Below are 25,717 nucleotides of genomic sequence, written 5' to 3'. Positions count from 1 at the left end.
TCCTGTGCAACTCGGCTACAAGTATCTGCCAAAAGCCCTGAAACAAATTGGATGGATTTTGTAGGTGCTTTAACGTTTAGTCGGCGAGACATTAGAATGAACTCGGAGTAATTAAGGAGCATTTTCTTGCACATCTGCAAACACTCTCGCAAAGGTTGCATCCCTAAATGAGAAGAATGTCTTCAGGAGGTTGTGTTTCCTAAAGCATCAGGTATGTCCAGGTGCTAGAAATAAAAGGGAACTTCCAGCCACACATTGAAGTACTGTACTGTACTGTAGTCTTGAATAAACTCTTTGTCCAAGTACAAAAACATTGATTCAGTTGGTTATCTACTGTATATATATTGGAAACTAACACAGGTGTGTTTCATTCTTTTGAACTATAAAACCATAACTGATAAAGTACAGGGCAAACTAATACAAGGCAATAAATAGGGACAGGATAGGGCCTGCATCTTTAATTAAATCAATGACCGTGCAGGTCAATTTTTGTCAACACTATTACATTACATTAAAATGTCATTCCTAGTTCAGTCCTGTACATACTGTACAGTCAGTCAACAGTTTGACAAAAAAATTGTGCAGATAAATGTTTCATACTCTAACACGTTGCTAATTTGGACCAGACTAAGATCTGCACATGCTTTATAGTTCCATCCCCCAACCTTTGACTAAGTAATTGAACACATGAAGCCACATTACCACATTTTCAAAATGAATGGCCTGATTTTAATTTGTAATAGGAAAAAAAGCATATGAAACGTACAAAATGTACTGCTCTGCAATGCGGTTTGCTTTGGGGCAACTGTGATGTAATAGGGTTAGGGTCAACTGGAAAAGGGTTCATACACCCAATAAAAAGAGGCTGAATCATGTTGTTCCATCACTCCTGTCCAGAGCAGCTGGGTGACCGTGGCAGATTTTGGCCAACATTGCCCCTGCATCTGCCCCCCAACAACCGACAACCCCCCCTTCATTGACCTGCACTTATAGAAGGTGTTCCATCGCTTCATTATTCCACGCTAATTCTGTTTTCTAATGTACAAAGTGGAGGTGAAAAATTCCAATATAAATGTGAACATATACAGTATATATATATGCTCTTAAAAACACAGGTCAAATACAAAGTCATATTGCGTCACCATAAATGTAACTGATACATTTTTAAACGTGATCAGTGACAATTACAAAAACGAAGGTGTCTTCTGAGAGCGTTCTCGGCTTTACTGTTCCCCATAAACGTCTATTTAAAAGAAAAGAAAAGAAAAACAATTGGCTGTCTCTTGTGGCTCACTTCCAGAGCAATTGTCGTTTCTTTTTATGCTTGTTCAAGGCCTGCCAGAACAGGGGACTACACTGGAACTGATGTGATGAATGTATATCTCAGTGGAACTGTGACACGCTGTCAAAGGAAGGATAACAAGCAGCTGTGCTAGCAAGCAAGTTGTCTGATACCACCATGAGCAAGTCCATCCATGCCTTACATCAGTGCATCTGATGTGCAATTACCAGTCTACTAGGACACATCACAGACAGCTACACCCACACTGCATGAATAAAAACCTAAAATAAAAAGGGATACGAATGGGTGGTTGAAAATGGACGCACTTATTTAGAACGGTTTGAACTGAACATGGAAGCGAATATTGAGTCTGTCTCCCCCTGAACGCCAGCAGCAAAAAAGAAAATGGTGTTAGTATGGAGTGTCCAGTTAGTGTTAGAGGAGAATAGTGCTGCTGTTAGCTGACTCAAGGCTGCTATTGAACTTTGCATTTTCTAAACCACTGATTTAGGGTCGCAGGTGTTGCCCTGCAATTCATACCCAAAACACTGACAAACATACAAGACATGGAAATTGGGTGGGTGGGGACTTGTGAGGGCCTGACCCCCCAAAAACAAACAAAAAAACGAATCCAAATATACCTATATACACTGTATACACTTTGTGCAATCTTTATTTGGTGGTGGGCCATGAGCTTTTGATAACGTAAACTACGAGCGTTGGGGAAAAACTGCTCTAATCTTTCCCAAAGTCTCCCGCCTGAAGCTGAAAGTGTTGTTCTTAGATTCAGCAATTTAGTTTGTTATGACTGTCGCACTGAAAGGTCACCCTGGGATGACAGGACCCCAAACAAGCATGCTGCCAGGAGCCGACATAAGTGGAACCTGGCTCTTGTTGTGTACAGACCTGCAGTAAATATTTGGCCCTCCCCCCTTGACTGCCAGCTGGCCAGAGGCACAGCTGACAACCATGTCTCAAAGAAGACAGCACGGAGCATTGCAACCGCTGACCTCTAACAAAGACCTCAGGTTAATCAGGTTAGGACTCAATAGCAACTCCAAAATACGTTTGTTTTGGAGACTTTAAAAGTTGCGACTCAAGTCTACCCCATGTTGAGGGCTGCTTGTCGTTCCCCTCTTACCTTGCAGGAGAAAGTCACAGTTCTGGTGAGAGAGTCGATCCTCTCGCTGTACTCCGCGAATTTCTTCTGGTATTTCACCGCCGTCATCTGCAGCTCAGCGTGAGCGGCGGAAAGTTGCGCCAGAAGTGCTTTCTCCCTCTTGTTGGCTTCGATCGTCTGCTTCTTGAACTCGCTATCCAGACACATCATTTTGTATTGCAGCACGCCGTTGTGCGCCTTCAGGGCTCTCACGCAGCAGTGGTCGTTGAGTCGCTGCTCTTTCAGCGTGAGCGTCAAGCCGCAACCGCGCTCGCAGATGCCGGCCGCTCGAAAGTCGCACGTTTCCCGCATGTGAGCATCCACGTCCCGTAGGCTGAGCACCTCGTTGCATCCTTTATTCCCGCACTTGGCCGGAGAGTAGTCGCACATCCCTGCGTGCTCGGCCAGGTGCTGGAGCTTCACCACCGCATCGCAGCCCCGCACATGGTTGTCACATTTGATCTCCAGCTTCAGGATGAGGTTTTTCAAAGGCAGGACGTGGTTCAGCTCTTTGGAGGAGATCCGCTGGCATTTGACGGGGCAGCTGCTCTGCTGGACGACCCAAGGTAGAACGCAGCCCGAGCAGAAGACGTGGCCGCACGGAGTAGTCAGCGGGTCTTCCAGAACTTTATTGCACAGATTGCATTTCAAATCCGGGTCGACTGTTCCATTGAAGCGGTCCAGCTCGAATCCCATGTTTGACCGAGGCCGAGTCCAAACTTCTGGGCTCCCCACCCCCGCGGCGTGAGACGGAGCAGTGGGCCGTTCTCAGCTGGTCATTGGAGGAGCGCTCGCACCCACCAACTAGTGCTTCTAGGGGCTTCGCAGTCTAACTCAAGTCTTAACTCAACTCCAGTAATTGACAGAGTTTTTGGTGCGTTTAAGTGCAGCTCGGAAGTTTGTGAATCAAGAAAAGAATCGCAATTTTAGTTTAAGTTAACCTTCAGAACTGTTAAACGTAAAGAAGTGAAAACTAAGAACGCTATTTAAAATAAACAATTTTCCAGATTTGTAATCAATGTCTTTCTGTTCTTCAAACTGATGCAATGTTGTTGTTGTTTTTAATGCTGATGAAACTGACATCAGCGCTGCCATTGTCATGCATACGAATAACCAGAGGCAAAAGTAGCCTACTCATAGTCTCTATTGAAGTACAGATACTTGTGTACAAATTTACTGATAAAAGTATTAGTTTAATGAAGCTACTGATTGAACTCCTTAGGTAAAGTGAAATGTACTTACAAGTAGGTACAAAAGTCCTTAAGTCAGTTATAAACAATAGCCAACGGGGAAAAAATGTCCTAATGAGAACAGATGAGACATCTTTTTTTTTAAACTCTTTCAAAAAATTATCTAAAATACGGTGTAAGAATCTGTTTTATCATAATTGCTCTCTTGACATAACTCCATGTCACCCCGTCTATAATTTCCCACCTGACATTTTTTAGTACCCTGTATATCAATCAACCAATCAATCAATCAATTTGAAAAATAGGCAATATCTCTATAAAGCAGGAAAAGGCTATTTTATTGTAGCGTTCGTTATTAAGGCGAAAATGACCGTTTTCACCTGATGAGTGTTCAAAAAGACACAACATATACAGAATGTAAACATGAGCTACTTTAGAAGGACACTTAGAGAACCATCACAAACAGGACTCACGTTTCAACAAAACTTGCTTGAGGAGAAATGCATTTAAAATCTGAAAAAAATGTACCTGGATTGTAATGATTGCCATGAATATGATATAACACCAAAGTTTCTGTGTGAGAGCAGCTTCTAATATATCCCACACTTCTTTCATGATGTTTCAGAAAACCTTTGAGACTGTGATCACAACTGCATGTTCCCATAGTTTATCATGACGTTCAGTGAAGCACAGTGCTTTACAAATTTATTAGCCCACTAAAAGGTTTATGCTGCAGCTGTCTTGATTTACCAGCATTTGAAATTGCCAGATTAATGTACAGTATGTTTCTGTAAAGGTTAATAGAAACTATTTAACTGATACGATATGTGATTTGAGATTTGTTTTATATTTGTTTTGCAAAAAAGGAAATAAATAGATTTTTTTATTTTTATTTTTTTCAAGATGTCAATGTAGTGATTTACTTGTTCTTCAATAGTCTTAGTGACTCTGTATGTTATTTCTGATTCATTTTTGGCTTCTCTGGGAAGTCCGCAGTAATGAGCTGGCTCGAATTTAGGTATGCAAAGGGGATGTTTAAAATTCCTCATACCTGTTCAAAATGGCAAAATGTCGAGAGCTCTCTGACATTGTGCGAGTGTGTGTGTGTACCCTTAACAATCAACAAATAAATACATGTATATGCCAAAAGAATGCTGGCTCCGTTAGATATGGCTACTTTTAGTTGCTATTATTGAACTTCTACCAGACATCTTTGTTGCAATGTGCAGGACAGGTCTTTGCATCAGCTATGTGGGTACTTTGTAAGGCTTTGGAGTTGGGCCATCTCAAAATCATCACCCTTTTTTAGATATGACAAAAGCATGAGGGTCATGTTGGAAACTGCCAGATAAGTTATTGCCATTCCAAATGCCGTTTCATGTTGTGAAAAAACATGATGTAGGCTGCTTCAGACAACACATTTGATCTCGCCTTGCGGTTTCTCTTGCACCTGTAACTCCCACATAATTAAGCCATATTGTTGAAGTTATTAACAGCACTGCATCATTTATAATAAGATACGCCACATTTGGCGAAGGCATGATTTGATTATTGTTAAAATCGTTGTCATTGTCAGTTATGGTAGGCTACTTTTGGTGGTAGTGGAAATTGGAGTTTTGTGGCTCGGGTTTTGTGGCTTGTGAATGAGTAACTGGTTGTTTGGAAAGGTCTCACAGGAATCAACGAGGCTTCAGTGGGCTCATCAATGACACTGACAGATGGTGCGAACTAACTACTCAGGCACTGCCAGGTTTTACGGATGGAGCATCTTGTTGCATCTTCGAATTGCATAAGCATAATCACTGTATTCGTGGATCTAAAGTAGCATGACCCAATCACATCAACATATTAGTTACCAAATACAGTGGATTTATTATTACATTTTATTAATATTATTACAATTGGCTGTGCAATCAAGAAAAAGGTTGCTCCTCAGTTAACCGTCATGAGGTCTCTCTGGGAGGCTCGGAGCAAAAAAAAAATCATAATTACAGAAAACTCCATTTAATAGGAAGTAGGTCAAAGTATAAAAACATGAAATCTAACCTAGATCTTAAGTCACATACTGGGGCTAATTAGATCTTCGTGGAAGAGAAGGGCATATATGGCTTACACTGCACCTTGGCAGGCTTAAATGGTTTACTGGCCAAGGCAAGAATTTCAATTATTATTGTTGCTGCTCCTACTACTACTTGTTTGCTGTTGTTTTCATAGAAATAAAGGAAAGTGAAGATTAAAAAAAAAAACAACAACAATTCCCTGGAACCAATTGCAGCACATACTGTATCTTATGACACCACAAACACAATATGTATTGTAATGAGTTGAAATGCTAAAAATAAACAAGTTGAATAGATAAAACTGACGCAAACCGTGCAGTATCAGACTTCCTGTTCCAATGCTGACGATTTTTTCTACCTGAGGGATCTGTCTTGAAAAAGCCTTGGTATTTTATGCTGGACTAGCACACTCAAATGCATTAGTTACAGAGATTTCAAAGGCACAAGTGTGTAATATTAGGAACAGATGAGTGTCCAACTCCCACCATTGCTGTGGTGGGGGTCACTTGAGAATCTCCAATCATAAGTTCCTTTCTGCAGCCTATGAAGTACTGCTGATTTTCTGGAAGCTCTGTTCCCACTGGGTCTATAAATAACATACATAGTGCCATGGGCTCCCTTTATCTCTGAGGCTTATTCGAGAGAAGGAAAAAAGAAAAGAGCATTCCAAAGTTTGCTTTCATGTTGATATGAAGCACATTTGATTACGTTACATTAACACGAGTTATATAGATTGACCATCCATCGTGCTATGCGCGTGCTTATCATTAAATGTCCTTCGGCACACCCATGAGAGCCAAACCAATTTGGCCTTGCCCAGTAGGAAAATGTAACTTCCTGTGGCAGTCCTCCATTTCCTTTCTTGCTATCTTTCATTGCCTAATCCATCACAAGGACAAAGTCTGACTATAGCCAATTAAGAGAAAGCTACGGCGGATATCAGTGGCAGGATTAAAAATAATAAGTCTTAAAGATCAGTTAGTCATATTTAAAAGGTGTGCCAATAGTGGCAACGCTCTTCTTGTTCAAGCCTGTCACCTGAAGTCGAGTGACAGCAGGACTGGAGCGTCAGATAAAAAGGTGCTCTGCTGAAAGCTCGCTGATAATGAGAACAGCCACCGTGAACCAGCAAGCTGTGACATCAGTGTTGACAGGTAGTGCAACAAGCGTAGTTCACACTTGCACACACTCCCACCGACTTCTTCATGGCTGCTGAGCATGTGCATGATACCAGCAGGGCTTGATTACCTTTACTCTTTTGTAATACAATACACAACGCGTTTTGTTGGAATCGTTTTGGAAGGTCAGGTTTGAAAACATTCAACCAGTCAACGTGATTCGTCATCATTGATCAATTAGCCCCTCCACCAATGCCCTGTATATAAAGTCATCTGGGAAAAGACAGTCAAAGAAACAAACAAAAAAGTAGTAACATGGCGTATTATTTTGTATTCTTTCAAAAAGAAAAGCAACCGGCCTGATTAGTACCAGCAGTGATTTCAGCCAAGCGACATGGAGTTGAGTTCAGTGAGGGATAACTCAATATACACGGAAACAAGGCAATGGTCTGTGTAAGTAACATTACGAGCTAATCGGAAACAAGTCCCTTCTAATTAGCCATTACCAAAATAACAGACTGAGGTCATAGTTGTTGCTTTCCCTTCAGGGGAAGACAAAACTGGATTTGACAGAAGCTGAAAGAAAATACACTTGCTGATCCTATCATAAAAGGAGACAATTGAGAAAATGTTACGATGTTTTTCTTATGTCAAAGAAATTGTCAGTCTTTGTGCATACATAGTAATGGGGATAGATTTTTTTTTTTTTTTTTTTGGTACGTGACTTTATAAATGAGTTGGGGTCCGCTCAGATGTTTGCAAGGCTTCCAGGCTAATAATTCAGATGCCTGAGAGGCAAATACCTTAACTCGACTTTGTCCAAAAGAGCCTTTGCCTGACTGTTCTACCTGGCCAGATCAGATGGGAATGGAGATAGCCTTTATGCTTATATTCTTTAGCACAGTGTGAAAATAAACACACTTCCACTCCGCGGTTTCCTGTAAACATCACCCAGAAGGGAAAAAAAGCCCACCCTCTTTTATTTGTGCTATTTTAGATGCTGGTTGTTCTTCTGCTGATTGCAATGCAAGATAAATCCCACAAAGGAACAGTGTGTGGGCAAAATAACATTCGGAGGCTTTGGTTAAAAATATTGTGTGCAAAAGTTTGCTAATTTTTGTAGGAAGAAAAAAAACAAACATCTTATTAGCATTTCATTTCCTGGCCTACTTGTGTGAGCCAAATGAGCAAAGAATGAATAACTTGTAAGAACACAGAAAAAAGACTGACCTTGAAGAAATACTTGGTTTTGTCCCAGAATGTTTTGTTGAGCTTTATTGCTATAAAATTAGCATTTTATGTTACTGCAACAGTAATAAGGAAAGTTTACAATATTTGTAGAGCACAATTTATGCGCGAGGCAAATCAAAGTGCTTCACAGTCACATAGAATTACAAGGCAAATAAAATCATTCCCTAAAATATAAAAACACTTTTTGTGAATTAAACTTAAAAGCAAGTAGTAGCCGGATTTAAACATTGTCTGAATTGAGGCCTGTATTTCATCTTCTGGACAACTGTTCCAGACTTTTGCAATATAAAACTGAAACACAGCCTCGCCGTGTTTAGTCTTGACCAGCAAGACACCGCTCTCTGCAGTTCTCAGCGTCTGAGAAGTTCACATGGCTCTAAAAGGTCAGAGATGTACTTTGGCGCCAGAGCAGAAGACCAGTCGAGACTTGTGCACAAACAGAGCTGTTTTGAAGTCTTTTTACAAAGTGACAGGAAGCCAGTGCAAAGTATTCCAGATAAAAGTAGTGTTCTTAAACAACCACTTGAGACTTGCAACCTATAGAGTGAAGACTCAAAGTCACCATTAATTGTGATGGTGCAAATGGTCTACTTCAAATGTAGGGTTACTGTGACTTAAAGGGAAGTCAACCCAAACATGTTTTTTTCAAGAATATGTTCTATGCAGACCCATTAGTTGAAACAAGGCATTCTGATAAATATTGCATTTGTGGAATAAGATTTAATCTATCCGTTTTTAGCCATGTCTGCTGGCGGCCATTTTACCCTGTCGACTGAAAATGACATCACAACTACTCAGGGCTCAGGTAACGGCTTTGAGCACTGAGCTTTTGTGATGTCATTTTCAGTCGACAGAAGTGACAAAATGGCCGCCCCCTGACATGGCTAAAAACGGATAGATTAAGTCTTATTCCACAAATGCAATGTTAATCAGAGTGTCATGTTTCAATTAATGGGCCTGCATAGAACATATTCTTGAAAAAATATGATGGGTTGACTTCACTTTAAAATAAGGTGTATGTTCCATTTTTTTTTTGTATTTACCTATTGACCTCAGGTTGTCACGTCTGTCAAAATGTATTGCGCAGCAAATGTCCATTGCCTTGAATAGAAAAAGGACATAAGTCTAAGGGAAAAATTATTTTCCTAAATTGTACTGGCAAACAAAAACAGGATAGAAAAACAAACGACAAGAACAGCATCATTGTTTGTTTCAGAGGTGGGATTAGGTGGAGCTCATCTCAAGTAGAACGACCCTCACAAAAGCAGTCCTTCAGATGTTCACAAACTGTGAGAATGACAGCTGTGATCAACAGTTTTTTTGCACGAGTGTTAAAAATATTCGGGTGCATTGAAAGGCGATGTATTAAAAGTTACAGGCCTGCAATTAGCAAGATAATGATCACGCTGTAAACAAATTCTGAAGGTGTCGTCGCACTTGGCACCCCTCAGTGCTTGAAATTAAAGTTCCGTCTGACTTCTTCTTCTCTTCTCAACAACCCTATCTGCACAAATGTATTCATGACTCTTTCCCCTAAAAAAAATACATTTTTTCATTTCTGTATACAAGTCCAAGGCCTGTTTTTGAAATCGTGTAATTGCTTCGCGTGGTGAGAGGACCTGGACTGAGGACACAGAGGTACAGATAGCAACATGAATGGCATACACCTTAATTGTACCTTCTGCTTCCCAGTGAACGAACATTTCATTGTTCTGCCTGCCACTACTCTATATGTCGCTGGCATAGATAGATAGAAGATACATTCAATACATTATTTCGAGTAAAACAGACCTTTCTGTGTTAGTCATATTTACACATCATTCTGGGGGGGGCAAAAACTGTCTGATTTCTTTTCTTTTGCCAGATTTCATAAAGACTGATCACAAAGTCCTCACACCAGATGGGCTTAGTTATGTTGCATATTGTGTAATTTCCCCCCTGGATTTTCTGCAGCATTTGTTAAAGTTACCCTATGATGTCATGTTTCTCAGTGTTGTGGCCAGACCGATATTTTTGTTGTTGTTATTCTGAAAAAAGAAGTTAATAAGCTCTTTTAATACGGGTGGTCATGATAACTCAAGAAAACTTAACAAAATGATTATTATGAAATACAACGGAAATAAAAGCATTTTTGCACTGTAACTACTTCAGACATGGACTTTGCTACGCCGCTAGCGACAAGTTAACGCAACAAGTGAGGCCTGCCTGGATTAATACGTTGCCGAGGACGACAAGGATCGGGCCGGAGCCGCACGGCGTTGTGAACTGGGAGGATTTGACTGACATTGTGTGTTGGACATGGAATCTCATCTCTTTCCTTGTTCCTGCCGTTTGTACCACAGAAGTGGTACAAACCGGCTTAATTGAAAGGTACCTATGTTTATTTTTGCCTTCAGGTGAAGGAGCCATTTTGTTTTAGGCTACTACGTACACAAGCATCGATCGACCTGGCCAGCAACGTTACGTGACACTGGATTATGTGATTTTAGTGGTTGCTGGCTGTAGGGAAAATTGATTGGGCCATTACATTAATCTTGTGTATGTGGAATATTTGTGTTAAATATTGGATCAGTTAAAAAAAGATTTACTTGTGAAAATAAAGCGACTTGAGAGAACAATTTATTTTCTACATTTTTCTATTTATATAATTAAATGTTCCATATTTTTATAAGTGTGTTTATTGCCTACTTGGAAATTTGTGTTATATGTACTATTGATAATTTTGAAGTCCAATAATTTTATCAAAGATATTAGTGCCCTCGAAGAGTAAGAGTAGTTTTAGAGGCATTATTACTGTTATACTTGAGAAGCAAATAGCACAGCTTATCAATGGTTGAATAATTAAATTGCAATTCGGTAGGTTTGGACAAACCTTAAATAGATGCACATACTATAATCACATGGACTTTGTTTGTTCAAAATTGGCATATTCTTTATAGAAGTAAAGAACTCAGGTTAGCCACCTCTCATTATAGTTACATACGCTAGAGAGGCGCTACATACAGAACCAGAGATGGGAAATTAGCATAAAATGAGGAGCAGACAATAGCGCAGTGATCTTTTACCTCGCGGCCATCTTGCAATCAGTGCGCCAGCTGCATGTTCAGTGTCGCTGCTGAAAATCATTCAAGCATTAAACCTCAGAGGACTTGTAGGAAAGATGCAAAGTCCCTTTGGTGCAAGTGTCATGATCCATGTGGAACAGTAGCAACTACAGCAGGAGTAGTGTTGCTTAGTTATGGCCGGGCAATGGCATTCACCAGTAAATGTTTGACTCAGGGGCTTTATTACAAAGACGTCTTTTTAATCATCTGTAACAACTTAGTCCAGTATGATGAACACTGGTTACCATGGCTGTTGTGGAAAAAATGGTGCCCTGTGTGTACAAAATGCAACAAATGAGAGGCTTCTTCCTAACAGTGGAGACGAGTCTGGCTGCAGACCCCTCCTCCTCTCGTCTCAATCCGCCACGCTTGGACTGTAAATAGTCAAGAAAAGCTCATTATTGAAAGACGAGACACTTCAACAAGTGCTCTTGAGTGTATCTATTCTGGGGTTAACCAATCTAGTGAAAACACCAAACCTTTAGCCAAAGAGTGTGTAAACTATCCTAACCACACGTGTTGCTGAATATCAAGAACAGAAGTGTTGGCCTTTCCGTCTGTTAAGCCCCTTTCGTCCAATTAAATTGTGACATATTGCTCAAAATATCGTCTGCACATCCAGGAAGGAAAAAAAAAACATAGTGCAGAGATGAGGAGAAATGTTTTGGCTACTTATGTCACGTGTTATACTCTTGCTGAAGGAGCAGGCACTTCTGCAGCTTGACATATGTCTTCCATTACAGTTCATTTCTGCAGGACTTGTGGCTTCACAGTCTGCTTGAGAAGGAGGATTAGACCTTCCTGAGATTGATTGATTTCTGCTCTCGAACTTTTTATTCAATATAATTGACCATCAAAGATGTCACATAGAGATGGGGGAAAGGCGAGCTCCCACAAAAGCTGAGCTGTCTTTCAACGAGATACTGAATCTGCACAGAGGGAAAATTAAAATGCTAAAACCCATTCCTTTCTTTTTTTGTACCACTTATCCTCACAAGGACACGGGTGGGCTGCAGCCTTTCCCCCTCGACTTGGTGGCTGGCGGCGTACACCCTGAACTGGTTATGTGTGCTTTATTGTGACAAAAAATAAAGGACATGTGATGGACAGTGTGGACAACATATCCTTTCAAGCCTCTCTTGGTTGGTCTCATGTGGTCAAAACTAGAAATCCCTTTGAGAGTGTCACTTTCCTGAAACCAGAAGGACTTGTAAAAGTATTGACAGCAATGGATGATCAGCATGGTCCACCCTTATCCATCACAATTTGGCACCTTTGTCTTTGGTGGTCGGCCGCCTCCTTTCTTTTAGTGCGCTAAAAGTAAAGGCAATTTAAATGTAACCTGTGACACTGATGAAAGTCCCTCACAAAGCTGACCGACACCCATTTGCTGAAAACACACTCGTATCCAACATCTGGAACAACTGTGCAATGCATAAACAAACTGCTAGGCTGGGTGTTGGGTTTGTTGACATCATCACAAGGGACTCAAAAGGAGAGGCAAGCGGCAAGGGAAGAAGTTGAAAGTGGAATGTAAACAGGACTGACAGATGAACCCGAGGAGGTCTTCTGAAAAGCGTCACGACGCCTAACAGGCCCAGATTACGAGGGAATGGGATTTCTTCTCGAGGGGCGAAATTCCGTTGCTCTCGCTGTGCCCCTACAGTGTATCAAAGTCAAATTCTGCTTGTTTTCCTGTCTGATGTTGTGACCTGTGGGATGCTGGCCTTGCCCGCGATGTGCAAGTCATGTTCAAACAGAGAATTTATTTTTGCAAAGTCAATTTCAAAGCGTAATTCACTTGGCCTTGCAAAGTGGAAGCACCAGGGGACTTGAGTCAGGAGTATACTGAGTAAAGACACATTTCCACTGTTTGCCAAGTTAGAAATGATGGACAGAATATAAGGTGCTACTGAAAAGTAACACCTTACATTTACATGTCATGAATGCAATAAAGAGTGTAGTTTGCAGTACTCTCCGGTGAATCTGTTTTAAACCTCAGATCGGGATCTTGTTTTTGGAAGCGCCCATGATTTTTTGCAAAAATACCTGAAGGCAGTATTTGCAATATGTTACCGGGCCGAGGCATAAACTGCTGCTGCCTCCCAGTCTTATCAAAAAGTGTATTTATAGTACTGTATGAATAATGGGAATGAAGTCACTCCTTAAATCACACTTAAATACACAGAGAAGTATTTTCATGCTCTTTATCTTGAGCAATGCACATACCTACCTCTTTGTTCTCCCATTCATCAATGAACATGGCATACAGAGTTTGCATGCATGTTTTTTTTTTTAATAGACATTTTCAGTATTTTCATGGGAGTACCCTTGTATATTTTTTTTAAATAATCATTAAAATCTCGGGTGTGGATTAACCTTGGTTCTTTGTTGACGACAACAACAAGGGAGTGAAAACATTTGACAGCCTTATTACTGAGTGCAAGGATTGCTTGAAACGCAACGCATTTGATAGGAAACTTTATATTTTTTCTCAATTATTTCTCAGCAAAAGAAAATACAAAACGTGCACCTTCAAAAAATATATACATGACAGCGGGACTTAAAAAAAATGATAAAAGGCTGAATATAAATAGCTACCATCATTTATCCTGAGAAAATCCACAGTGTTAAATATAGACACACTCTCTTTGAGATTGCTTTTGATCATCTTGATTGTGGGAACACGTCATGAGCAACACCCCGAAGGGAGAAATCTCTTGCAGATGTTCTCCAAGATTTTTTGTTCTTCTTAATTTGAATGCTGGAATGGCTTGACTTGATAATGTCACTTCTTTTATTTAGAAATGTTTTTGTTTGACATTATGATAAATCTGTACTTAGTTTATTTCTTTATTTTGTTTGACGATTAAAGACGTGTCTGTTAACGTAAATGTAACTTTTTGAGGGGAAAAAAACAAATGTTCAATAACGAATAGGACTTTTTTTAAATTACTTCATTGGGTGACAGAGAAGGTGTTTTGTTTTGTTTTACTTCCAATGAAAATGTCTCAAAGTCGAATCGCTGTCGAACACTTGGAAATGATTTCAAAAGCCATTTCCAGTAAGGACAGACAAAAACAAGCAAATAGTTACAGTTAAGATTATTATTGCTCGAGTTTAAGGATTTTTTTAAGATGACAGGTTTTTTTTTCAATACAGTCAAACCTTCACAAGATGTATTCGTAGACTTCCATTGATTTCAAAACAATTGTTTCCATATTAATCAAGTATACAGTAGGGAAATTAATTAATTAAGTTATCAATATACTTTCTATGAACATTAAAACCCAGATGCAGAGGGTGTTGGTGCTGCATTTACCAGTGCAAGGTGATGTAACTGATCCGTCACGGGTTAAAATCAGAATGCGCCTGCTTCCCATGTTAGCTCCCCGACCCCTTGGAGGAGCAGCTGGTCCGATTTAGCGTCGGCACTCATACAATATGCCTCTGTCAATTAAATCACGATTGTTGGTTATCTCCAAACTCCTACACTCTTATGTCTTATTTAAGGGTATTCTACACATACTATACTTCTACACCTCTTTCTTTCTTCCAGAAACAATGCTTTTGAAGAGTTAACACTAACACTAATAGTTTTTTTTGGAGAGGAACTATTGTTGCCTTGCCTGCAAATTGGAAAGACTGGACCGAAAATGTCTTGCAGGTTCTCTGAAACCCATATTACTATGTCGTCAAAGGCAATATAAACAGAACGAAGAGACAAAGAACAGAGAGTTCCAAATTTCCTCCTCCTGGCGTTGGAGATGCTGTCAGCATTGATTCACTTCGTCATTCAAACTTCCTCCATGACGTAAACGCCAGAAGAACTGCTACACTGCGTCTCGTCCCCAGAATCCACCTGTCTTGTGTCCTCACTGCCTTTCTGACCTCAAATGGCCTGTTACAACTGTTTTGTTGTGTACATAAAGAATGTTGCGACATAATAAGACGCATTAGGAAGCTAGCAACATTCTTCACCGGCTAAAAGAGACCTGTGAAGAATGTTAACCCCAGAACCCTTTGTAGGGATTTTTCAAACAAGTGAGGCTTAAACAAAGAAGATTTACTGCGGTTGCTCCACCAAAGCTTGCACATAGTCAACCAGGTCAAGTCATTTGCAACGTCAAACTCCATCCTCCGCCTCTGAGCTACTCACAAGTAAGCAGGAGATGAAGAGGAAAGATGGAGGGACTTTCCTTTCAGGATAAGCAAAAAAATAAATCAAAGAATCAGATGGAGTACATTAGCAGACCAGAAAGCTAGCGTGGCCAGGGGAAAATTGGCTGCTGATGATGACGATGATTATGATGATGATTCTAACAGGACATACCCTCAGCCACACTCTGATATTGCAACGCTCCTGACTAGGACAGGCTGCAGCCAAGACTAAACTACAGGAGTCATGTTGTCGGTGCACACGCTTTGTACTGTAATTCTTTTCACAGTCAAGATCAAGCCACATTCTGGCAAGACAATGTGACATTGACCGCATTGTTCAACACATTTGCAAGTGTCCAGTTCAGTTGGAACTGGTGACAGACACGATGCAATAGTTTTTCTTTTTCTTTTTGTTTTTTTTTAAATAAGATTCAAATGAGATCTTGTTCTCCTGTCTTGGAAACCTTTCTACGTAATCATCTACTGACCTCAAAGCCCTCATTCTGCCGTCTACGACATCACATGACTCAACCCACAAGGAATCCACAAACCGCTAAATTACATAGAGAATATTCTATCTTGTGGACCGTTGAAAGACAATTTGTAGTATTTACAAATTTAGCAAAAAATTGGTTTTAGATGGGCAAGAACCATATAAGTGTATAAATGTAGTGTATAAATTCCCATGCAGTGAACCCAAAGGACCTTTTCGGTTCGTATACGATTAGTACAGGCAGTTAGACTGGCTTTTTTCTTATGCTCCCAGTGGGACCTGCAGTGCAATACAAGACAATTACAGTTCACTCTACAAAATTAGTTTGGTCGAAACCATTGCGCCTGGAATAAAACAAAACAAATGTGTGTCATTTTTTGCCACTAGCTGTTGCTGAAAAATATGTGCATGCTTTTGCGACCTCAAGGCTGCATTGTAACTCTTTCGTAGCAGGCTCCTCCAGCAAGTTGTTAAAAATTCTCCAGCTGTCCAAAATGCTTAGTCAAAGAACCAAGTAGAAGGAAGAGAAGAGGTTATATTTTACCCACGCTGCCCTAACTTCACTGTCATCCTGTTAAAGTTAGGATTCTGTTTCAAAATCTTTCTCCTTACATATTAAACAGAGAACGGTCAGGTACGGTTTATAGCCTGAAGGCTTGTGGTACCTCATTAATCCACTAGAGCATGACACGCCCAAAGATTCCCAAAGGGGAGGCAGAACATTCAGTGATCAACGTCCTCTCCTATGGAACCACCATCCAGGTTTCGTACAGAACTTAGGGCGGATCCTCCCACTTTTTGAAGAGCAGACTTAAAACCTTCCCCATTTGGCAAAGCTCATAATCAGATTTATAGTCAGAATTGTCCTCAAGACTGTGACGACATCTTCTCGTTGTACTTCTGTAATGATGAACGAATGACTCTCATGGCATTTTTTCTTGGAGATGGTGACGTGATGATGATCAGTTACGAGCTAATGTCACTTTCTTGTTTTACTTCTGTAATGACGTGCAGATTGACAGGTAATAAGACGTGTTTCTCGTTGACTTTTGTGATGACGTATAGCTCAGACAAGACACCATTCTTTAATTTTATCTCCGTGGTGACGGCCAACGTGTTGTTTTTCATCAATCCAGCCAGTCACTGAGGCAGCAGCTTTAATGGAGAAAAATACATGAGGTCCCCGGACATACTGTACTTAAGTCGCCATTTTTTGAATTGAATGATTCAGTTGCCACACCGGCCACCAGTCATGCACGGATCGCCGCATCCTTTTCCGCACACAGATGCTTCCATGTGACTGTTAACCCAGAGAAAACTGACGTAAACATGGGGAGAACTTGTAAAGAGAGTTGAACCTCTGAACTGTGAGACAGACGTGCTCACCACTAGGCACCGTGCTATCTCAAGCCTACCAATCTCAGTTCTGTTGTGAACTGGCGCTCTATAAATAAAATCGACTTGATTTAACAAGTGAGCACAAATTATGGCCCAATAAAGAGCAGTTTATTGCATGGACAAATTACAGCACAATGAAAATGCAAGGATTAGCGCAATTATACGGGGTACGCAACATTTATCTGACCTGAAGTCCGGGCTAAAACACATGGTAACAGGATGGCAGAAAACATAAACGTGGAGGAGGGAAAAGGGAGAATTACGAGGAATGCTGGAATTCCTTAATACACACGTGTGGAGTCCGAAAGTGAGGACGTGTCTGAACAGCCATTCCGGGAACCACAGGTTGCGCTTTAAACACAGTCACCGTCTCTCTCATCTTGCTGTAGGGCCATTGTAGACAAGACATAAACCATAAAACGGGAAGTGGATAATGTTTTTTCCAAAACCAGCATCTGCTTCAAGACTTACTTTGGAGTCAACAAATATGTTTTCGATCTTAGCAATATTTCCAAGTAATTGACCGAAATGGAAAATGGTGTTTTCTTCTAGCTATTTGTGCAACTTGCTTGGAAGGAAGTTTTGCCAACAAAGGATTCTGAGTGATATTCAGGCTTTTGCAGGTAATTCATGATGTTCTGCTATTTGCATGAATATTTTTTTTCCTCCTTTTTTTCAGATTTCAAAAATGATCCGGCAAATCTGCCAAAAGTGACTGAGAAAAACTGTAATGTGCTGTGTCCCAGTATCAGGTGCGGACTGGCCATTTCCAGGTCGGTGGATGCGGAAACCTCCACAGCAATAGCGTTGGCTCCTCCCATTACAAAGCATTTTTGGATAGAAACATAAGAAATGATTTGTGCTGCAATTTTGCCTGTTTTGCATATGCAATCGTGGGTGCATCCTGTTACTAGATCAGCCTCCACATCTGTTTGTGCATAAACCTTTAGTAAGGCAGACCAGCTGTGAACGAGGATCAACTGTGGGATGTAAAATGCACCATTTTCAGATTTTTTTTTTTTTTTGCAGACCAGAGAGTCAAATTATGTGCGAACGCATGCAAAGGATTGACAAAAAGACACACCTGTTATACTGCAGACACAATGTTTTATGTCCAGAACAATGAACATATTCATGCAGGAAAAACATAATGTTGTATTAATGTTTCTCTGAATCAGTGATTGACAGGATGCAATAACCGCTTTTCCCTTCTTGACCCTCTCAGGCTGAGGCATTTAAAATCATGTGTGTCCCTCCGAAGTTCAAAGGAAGGAAAAGTGAAAGGAAACGTGAAGACATGACCCTCTGAAAGGATATGCCTCAACTGATCTTTTGTCGTGGTTTCGCTCGAGAGACACCAGGTGCATAAAGAAACGGAATCTGTTGGAAAAAAAACTCCACCAGGAGAATATAAAGGAACATGGAAAGGTTTAGTTGTTGTAAAGGTGACATCATATGGACATCACCAATATTAAATAGAGCTGCTATTTGAGTCAGATTGGCAGATACACTGAAAAAAAAGGTGTTGAATTTACTCAATTTAATTTCATCAAGTGCCCACATACATTTAAGTGGATGTATTGTCTACTTAAAAACAATCTGGATCCAGATAATCTTAATATTATTATCTTATTTTGTCCAACCACTTGACTCAATAGATTTGAATAAATTCAACAAATACTTTTTTCAGCGCACTGAAAAAAAATTGTATTTACTCAATTTTATTTCATCAGCTGTATTATGCTCCACAATCCCCTTTGTAAAATTTTACAGTGCTTTTAGGATGTTTAAGCAGTGAAGGAAACTGTGGATTATACTGTGATGTATTAAATCGAGTGTGTGTGGTGCAGTTTCGCAAAAGGCACATTTGAATTTGACTTTACCGTATTTTGCTACACAGACGTGGCAGTCTTGACCTTTTTGAAAGCTACTCTACTGCAGTGTCATGATCTGAAAAATGTTTTCAAAGAGACTTTTGGCAACGACTCGACAAAAATACAAAACAAAACCTCACCTACCGTTTTACAGACACTCACGCATGCAGCTCGAACAGGAAATAATGAATTTGGGGTCAACGCCTGGTAATCCTTTACATCTGTGAAAAGCCTTGACATTCGCCAGAAAGTGCCAAACAACATGTCGATACAAAGGTCAACCAATTTCAAAATGAATCGGACTTAAATGACTGAATAGAGTACAACAAAATAGAACTTTTTTTTTTAATATATACATCATCTTTGTTTTACTTGCCATGCCGTGTCTTCAAATGAATATTAAATTCAAGATGTTTGGTTTCTTTTCTCTTGGTAGGCAATGTGGTTGACTCAAAGGACCGATTCCTTGTGGATTATCTACTTCATGTCCATAGCAAAATGATAATGTAAAATTCCTTTGTAGAATAAACTAAGGCCCTTGTGAAAGTGAAATTAAGATGCCACATTAGGACAAACAAGCTTCAATGGATAGAGTCAGTCTTCGGTTTCACTGTTACCGTGATCACCATCCTAATTTCAGGAGAGGGTAATCGTCATCTGGTTTGACCTCAAGTCTAGAAACACAATAACGCCCCCTGCTGTCTAACTGGATGCGCCCCTCCAAGCCTCCTTCCACATCCCAGTATGGCCCATGTGATGCGGTGCTTGATCCTATGACTTTCCTTCATGAGGACCCATTTCATGACCGTGAACTGTTTGACCCTTCGACTTACTCCTTGACATCCAGGTGCTCACAAAAGACTTGCCAGATCCATGCATTCCAAATGGTTTGGCATGCAGAAAGAGAGCGAGCGAGAAAAAACAAATCAAAAAAAGCAACAGTCGACCACATCTGGTTTTGCTTTCCTGCTGGGTTCTCTCCCTCCATTCAACCAGGTCTTAACAATTAGGTTCCAAGTGATAAATGGTGGCTCACTCTGCTTATTTGTACACTGGAATTACAAGGGTTGTAATTGGTTACTTCCATAATTGCACTGAAAGAAAATTATTTAGAAATGCCTTACGGTCACAAAATGAGATAAACTGAAATGATGACAACGGTGAAATAACCAGTAAACTTTGAATGGCTCTTCTCTGAGGATTTCAGCGCAGGGGACATTTGTTAAGCACAACACGTGTTTTGTGTGCATTGGGGCGTGTGTGGGTGTGTGCGTGGGTATGTGTGTGTGAGAGAGAAACAGAAAGAGAGAGTTGGCGAGAGAGAGACTGAACCGTGCTATTATTAGAGAGCCACTGGAGGGCAGTGAAAGAACTACGTGTGGCAGATAGGATCACCCTTGCTCTTGCTCCCGTATGTGCATTTATCATCAGAGTGTGAAACTGAGGCCATGAGTCATCTCAAAACACAAACGTGGAGCTTCCTTGTCTCTCCCACTGTGTCCCTCCTCGGCCCCTCCTTCTCTGTGTGAGAGCGGTGAAATGGTAAACCTGCTTTCTTTTGTTGGACTTAGTTAATGGCTTGTAAAGTCGGTGCTATGGATGGAACGGTTTTCGGTTTGCCGATAAACTGTGAGGACCCGATGAGCCTTGCTGTTGCTAAGAGACAGATATTTGTTGCTGATGCTCTTCATTCCATGCCCGTAAATACATACCTTAATCGGGGTGCCCCCCATCAGGTGGATGTCCGATGTATCTATATATATAACAGTTTGCCTGAATTCAAAACTGTTTCTGGTAACATCAATATTTCTGCTAGACGATATGGAGACTGCAAGTCGCCATGCAAACTATGCTGAATGTTATTTGACTTTTGATCCTGAAAGTAATACCAAAGATGTTGCCCATCTTTGCTCTAAGTCATTCAGATGTTAAAGCAACGTTGAAACAATAACAAAAATAGTAGCAATTCTTCACAGTTCTGTTCCATAGCATTTTTTTGGGGGGGTTAAACCAAATACATCATGTTGGTGGAAGCAGTAGCCTACAAAGGGCAGTGTATGTGCAATTTTCCTGATTATTTGGGGCTCATTTTCAAACGTACCTACGTCTAAATTTTTGTCTGATGATGCACTATTTATATGAACCGCTATCGTGTTAACTGCAACTTGTTTTAGTGCTTTTTCATTTTCTATACCAAGAGGAAGTCAAACTTTCGCCACTGACGTAAAGTGTAGACACTGTACTGTATATACTGTGGATCTATTTGAGATAATAAATATTATAGAGGAACCAATGATAACATACTACTTATGAAATATAGCTTTGTTTTGCATGCGGGCTGAAAATCAACACTGTTTCGAGCATGAGGATGGCTTTTAAGTGCTAGATCACGTTCCATGAAATTGACTTTTCTGTTCTCTGAGAGGACAAAGGTTGTGCCACTGTATTAAACATTAAAGGCTTGCAAGATAAAATTGCATTAGGAGGCTCAGTGTTTTTTGTGACTTGAGAAGCACAGCATGCTGGGTAACCTGAATTCAGACTGTTGGAAACCTTGACTTGAAAAGCTTACGCCTTATGCCTGGTGCTTCAAAAGGATGTCTTTTCGGTGCAAATCACTGCTCTTTGTTTGACTGCTCTGCTCACATGTTTGTTCCCTTATAAGGTCAAGGATAGAGTGACTCTCAGCTTCACAAATATCACACTCTTAACTGCGGTTGACAGCATATCAAGTTGACGCATTTGTTTTCTTGCTTTCATTTTGTTGAGTCACATTACATCAGTTCACAAAGCCTGTGGGACTGCATCACAAACTTGACAGGTAGCATCACTGTTCTCATCCAGCCATTGCTAACCTTGCACATTCTCACTCCGGAACACAATTTGCATCGATTGCTTTTGCGGTATCTTGCGGGATCCAGCGACCCTTCGAAATTGCTCCAGTTGGTGTTTTATTGTTCAGATTATCCAGGCAGCACTGTCGAAGCAATCATCCGTTAACATGTGAGGATCTATGAAGTGACAAATTCGAAACTACTGTAAATTATGTGCAACATCTCTCAAATATGTTGCCAATGATCTATCCATGTGTGGGTTGGGACATTTGTAGCGTTCCTCCTAAAACATGGACCCGGGGACATGTATGATTTTGCCAAAAAGATAAGGCGAAAGAAATACCAAAATAAAAGCTTGCATTCAGTTCAACAAAACAGCAGTTAAGATGCTTTGCTTGAAGGCTGCTCTCACCAAGGGACGCTGATAACTTTTAAAGCACTATGTAGGCATGCAGACCATTTCAAACACCTTGCATAGCTATTAAAAAATACAGAGTCTTTATCTGTAGATACTGGCACAGTTTATTTTTGATGATCAAATTGTCTTCAGGGCCCATAAACATGTTTATGCTGGCGCTGAGAAAGAGACTAGAACATTGTAGACTTTCCCTTTACAAGCTTGAATTTAAAGTTGTGCTAAACAGTTCTGTGCGTATAGCTTCTGCTTTCATGCACACATAAATTGGATTAGAAGCCTGGGACAGCTGGATATCAATGAGAAGTTGTGATTTGATGACACAGAAACTCTCCTGGTGAGGGGAGATGATAGCGGCTTACTAATGCAATTTGATCATGCACTATTTTTTGTTATCGTGCATCTGCCACATTATCTCTCTCATTTCAAGAGCCACAGAGCGCTTGCTAGATCAGCCTGATGGAGTGTACCTGTGTAAACCCTGTATGTTTTGCTAAGAGGTGCCTTGTCTTACCCACTCACTTAGTTTTGAATAATCGCGAATCTTTATTTTAAGATGCGACTGACACACATTTGACAGCAATGTCAAAAAAGGCATGGCAAGTATGTCTTGTGGAGCATTTATATTTTTCTGTCTGTTTTAAAGATGTTTTCATAGCCTGAATTGAATTGAAAGATCCTGAAATTGAAACAGCTGATATAGGAAGGCTTTTCACCCTCTGGCATCTGTGTCAGGGACATGCAGACAGAGTAGGTAAGCGAGGCATTGCCACCCCTGTCGACTATTTTCTGCATGTGAAGAGTAAAAAAGGAGAAAAAAAACATATAACGATGACGTTAAATTGTGTTCCATTTTAGTTATATGGACCATGCTTTACAGAGATTATTGATGTAATGTAAACAGTGTTGGCCTTTATTGAGCACTCTAGATGGCACTTTCTGGCTGATGGCTATAAACAGACAGTGCCATTTAGCGGAGTCCAAAATTCAACAACTGGTTCATGAAGCAAATTTGAAGCTTCATTTGCCATGTGAAATTAAATTGATAATATGCTGCTAAAATTTAAGCATTTTAGGAATTATATTATAAGACTGCACTCTGCAATGTCTCACTTTAGATTGTGAAAACCATATTTACAATAATTCCTATTGAACATGGGTTATATGTTTTTGATATATACTTAAATCACAGCCTTCCTGAGGAGTGTTGTCATTCCAAGTACGGGTTTGTTGTTGCATCAATCCAGCAGAAGTAACCATATCAGAGTCATATGCCAGGAAAATTGAGGACCAAGCAGATGCAAGTATTTATTGACATGGTAGCATGCGCACATAACAAGAGCAGGGCTTTTACGCTTGATAAGGCCCACAGAAAAATGTAGGGCATAGCCTATAACCGCTAGACAAGCTGAGTTCATGCACATCAAACAGACTCCATGGCTGGGAAAAAAAAAAAAGACCTTTTCATAGTTTTGAAATGATCAAATTAGGACAAGGTTAAAAAAACAAGCAAGATTGAAACCTTATAGATTTGGACTGAGAATTGAGAGCGAGTCAGAGAATGCTGAGCTCAGGGACTGTGCTCTGCATCACCTCCTACTCCTTGTCAAGGCACTGTGTGCTGCAAGCCTCCGCGTCCACACACTGTGATGCTGTAAGGCTGAGCGCATGACAGCTGGTCTCCTTTTTTGCCTCCACTCTCCATCCCAGAGCACCTCCACTCCTTGGGTCTCTCATCAGTTCCCGTGAGCCCAAAAAAAACACTTCCATCACTTGACAATTGACAGCTGATGCACCTCTACAGATGCTATTTTGAATGCTTTCAAATTGCCTTCCATTGGTGGAAATCGACCAACTGTCATATTTCTGTTCTTCTTATTTTTATTTATTCTTTTTGAGGAGGGCGGGGGGGGGGAGTCGAGTTTCTGGACTAGTTCATTAGTCAGAGAGTGGTTCTATGATACAGATATGACACAGCGCTCATAAGCCTGATGAAGCCTTGGCTGGAAGCCTTGGCTGAGAGGCTCAGGGAGATTGCCTACTGCAGAGTCATGGGGGCTTTGCTAGTTTCCACATGATTACGGCTCAGCTCAACACACTTGGATTTTCCCTGCAATTTGAAAAAGTGAAAAGTGAAAAGAAATGTAATGAGAAAATCAAATTCATATAGTGTATGATGTAATTGACTCGGCGGAAACATTTTGATATTGGGAGGCTTTTGATATGTGAAACCTAATCACAGTTTAATTAGAAGGCTTAGACGAGCTACTCCGTCCACAGAGGAGTATATGCAATGCAGACACGGAAGGAGCTAAAAGGCAGTGATGTAGATGTCAATGTGTTATCATCTCATCTTTCTGCCGCACTTCTGTTTCAGACAAATCTCACCTGGTTTCACTCGTGTGCAAGACGTGATCTGATTACCCTTATCTGTCTGTGGCAGCACATGCTTTTTAATACGCAGATGCAATTTAATACGCAGATGCAATTATGAAATACATGTGTTTAGAAATAATATGTCTCGTAAGACTCATACAGCAGATGTGTAAGGAAAAATAACAGTAAAAGAAAAACATGGATTACCTATTTGTTTGAAACTCTAGCTCCAATATAAGAAACAAATTAAAAAAACACACAAACCGACAGAAGTTGTTTTTCCTTCTATTTTAAAAGCGAAGTGAGCTCAGGTGAGCTCAGTGGATGATAGGTAATAATAGGCCTTGCCCAGAATTGTGGATTTCCATGGCTGCAGAGTTTTTGTTCATAGTAATTGGATCATGTGACTGATCATAACAGGCTCCTTCATGCCGCTTCGGATGGTTTTGTCCATTTATTTTCGCAATCTTTAGGACTGGTACATCTATATCTTGTGTCAGTCTCTTTTCCATCCAAAACATGAGAATGCAAATCAGTGTCACTGCAAGAAAGTTGTTGTTTTTTTTCCCCCACACTGTGCGTATTCAAATACCAGTGTGCTTCTACTGCTATGCCGTTAACAAGGTTATTGATTTTGGAATTCAGCATGTAAGCATGGTCACCCCTCAGAAAGCAAACTAATTGCTATTTATTCCAAAGTTTCAATGTGGTGTATTGACAGCTTGCACCCAGTGGATCTGCTACATTAATTTAAAGATGAAACAATTCAACAAAAAACAGCGAAGGGTTGTGCAGGTCTATTAAAAAAAATAAAAAATCTTAACTAAGCACTTCTTTGTTTTATTTCCTTGTTAACCCTCTCTATTGGAGGAAGAGCAAAAACAACAACACCGCAATGAGGAGCGGAATTTTATCCCCTGCGAATAACAACTAATATAACTACCGTACCGAGAAGCCGAGAGATGAGCTAAACCGTAAGTAATCCGTGTGATAGTCGTATAC

At 40.4% G+C, this 25,717-nt stretch overlaps 1 protein-coding gene across 2 annotated transcripts in view; it reads right to left on the bottom strand.

The window, feature by feature from the left end:
- pdzrn3b (PDZ domain containing RING finger 3b) overlaps positions 1–3,291 on the bottom strand; it is a 74,835-nt gene extending 71,544 nt beyond the window's left edge. For both annotated transcript variants that reach the window (XM_086041492.1, XM_086041493.1), the window contains exon 1: positions 2,424–3,291. In XM_086041492.1, the coding sequence (XP_085897618.1) occupies positions 2,424–3,137 (714 nt within the window). In that variant the 5' untranslated portion in view covers positions 3,138–3,291. The remainder of the gene's footprint in view (positions 1–2,423) is intronic.
- Positions 3,292–25,717: the final 22,426 nt, after the last annotated feature.

This window comes from Filicampus tigris, chromosome 9, assembly GCF_054856515.1.
Source record: "Filicampus tigris isolate MCC_2025a chromosome 9, RoL_Ftig_1.0, whole genome shotgun sequence".
Lineage (NCBI taxonomy): Eukaryota > Metazoa > Chordata > Actinopteri > Syngnathiformes > Syngnathidae > Filicampus > Filicampus tigris.
Note: the sequence above shows the minus strand (reverse complement) of the source record. Positions and strands in the feature narration are given on the sequence as shown.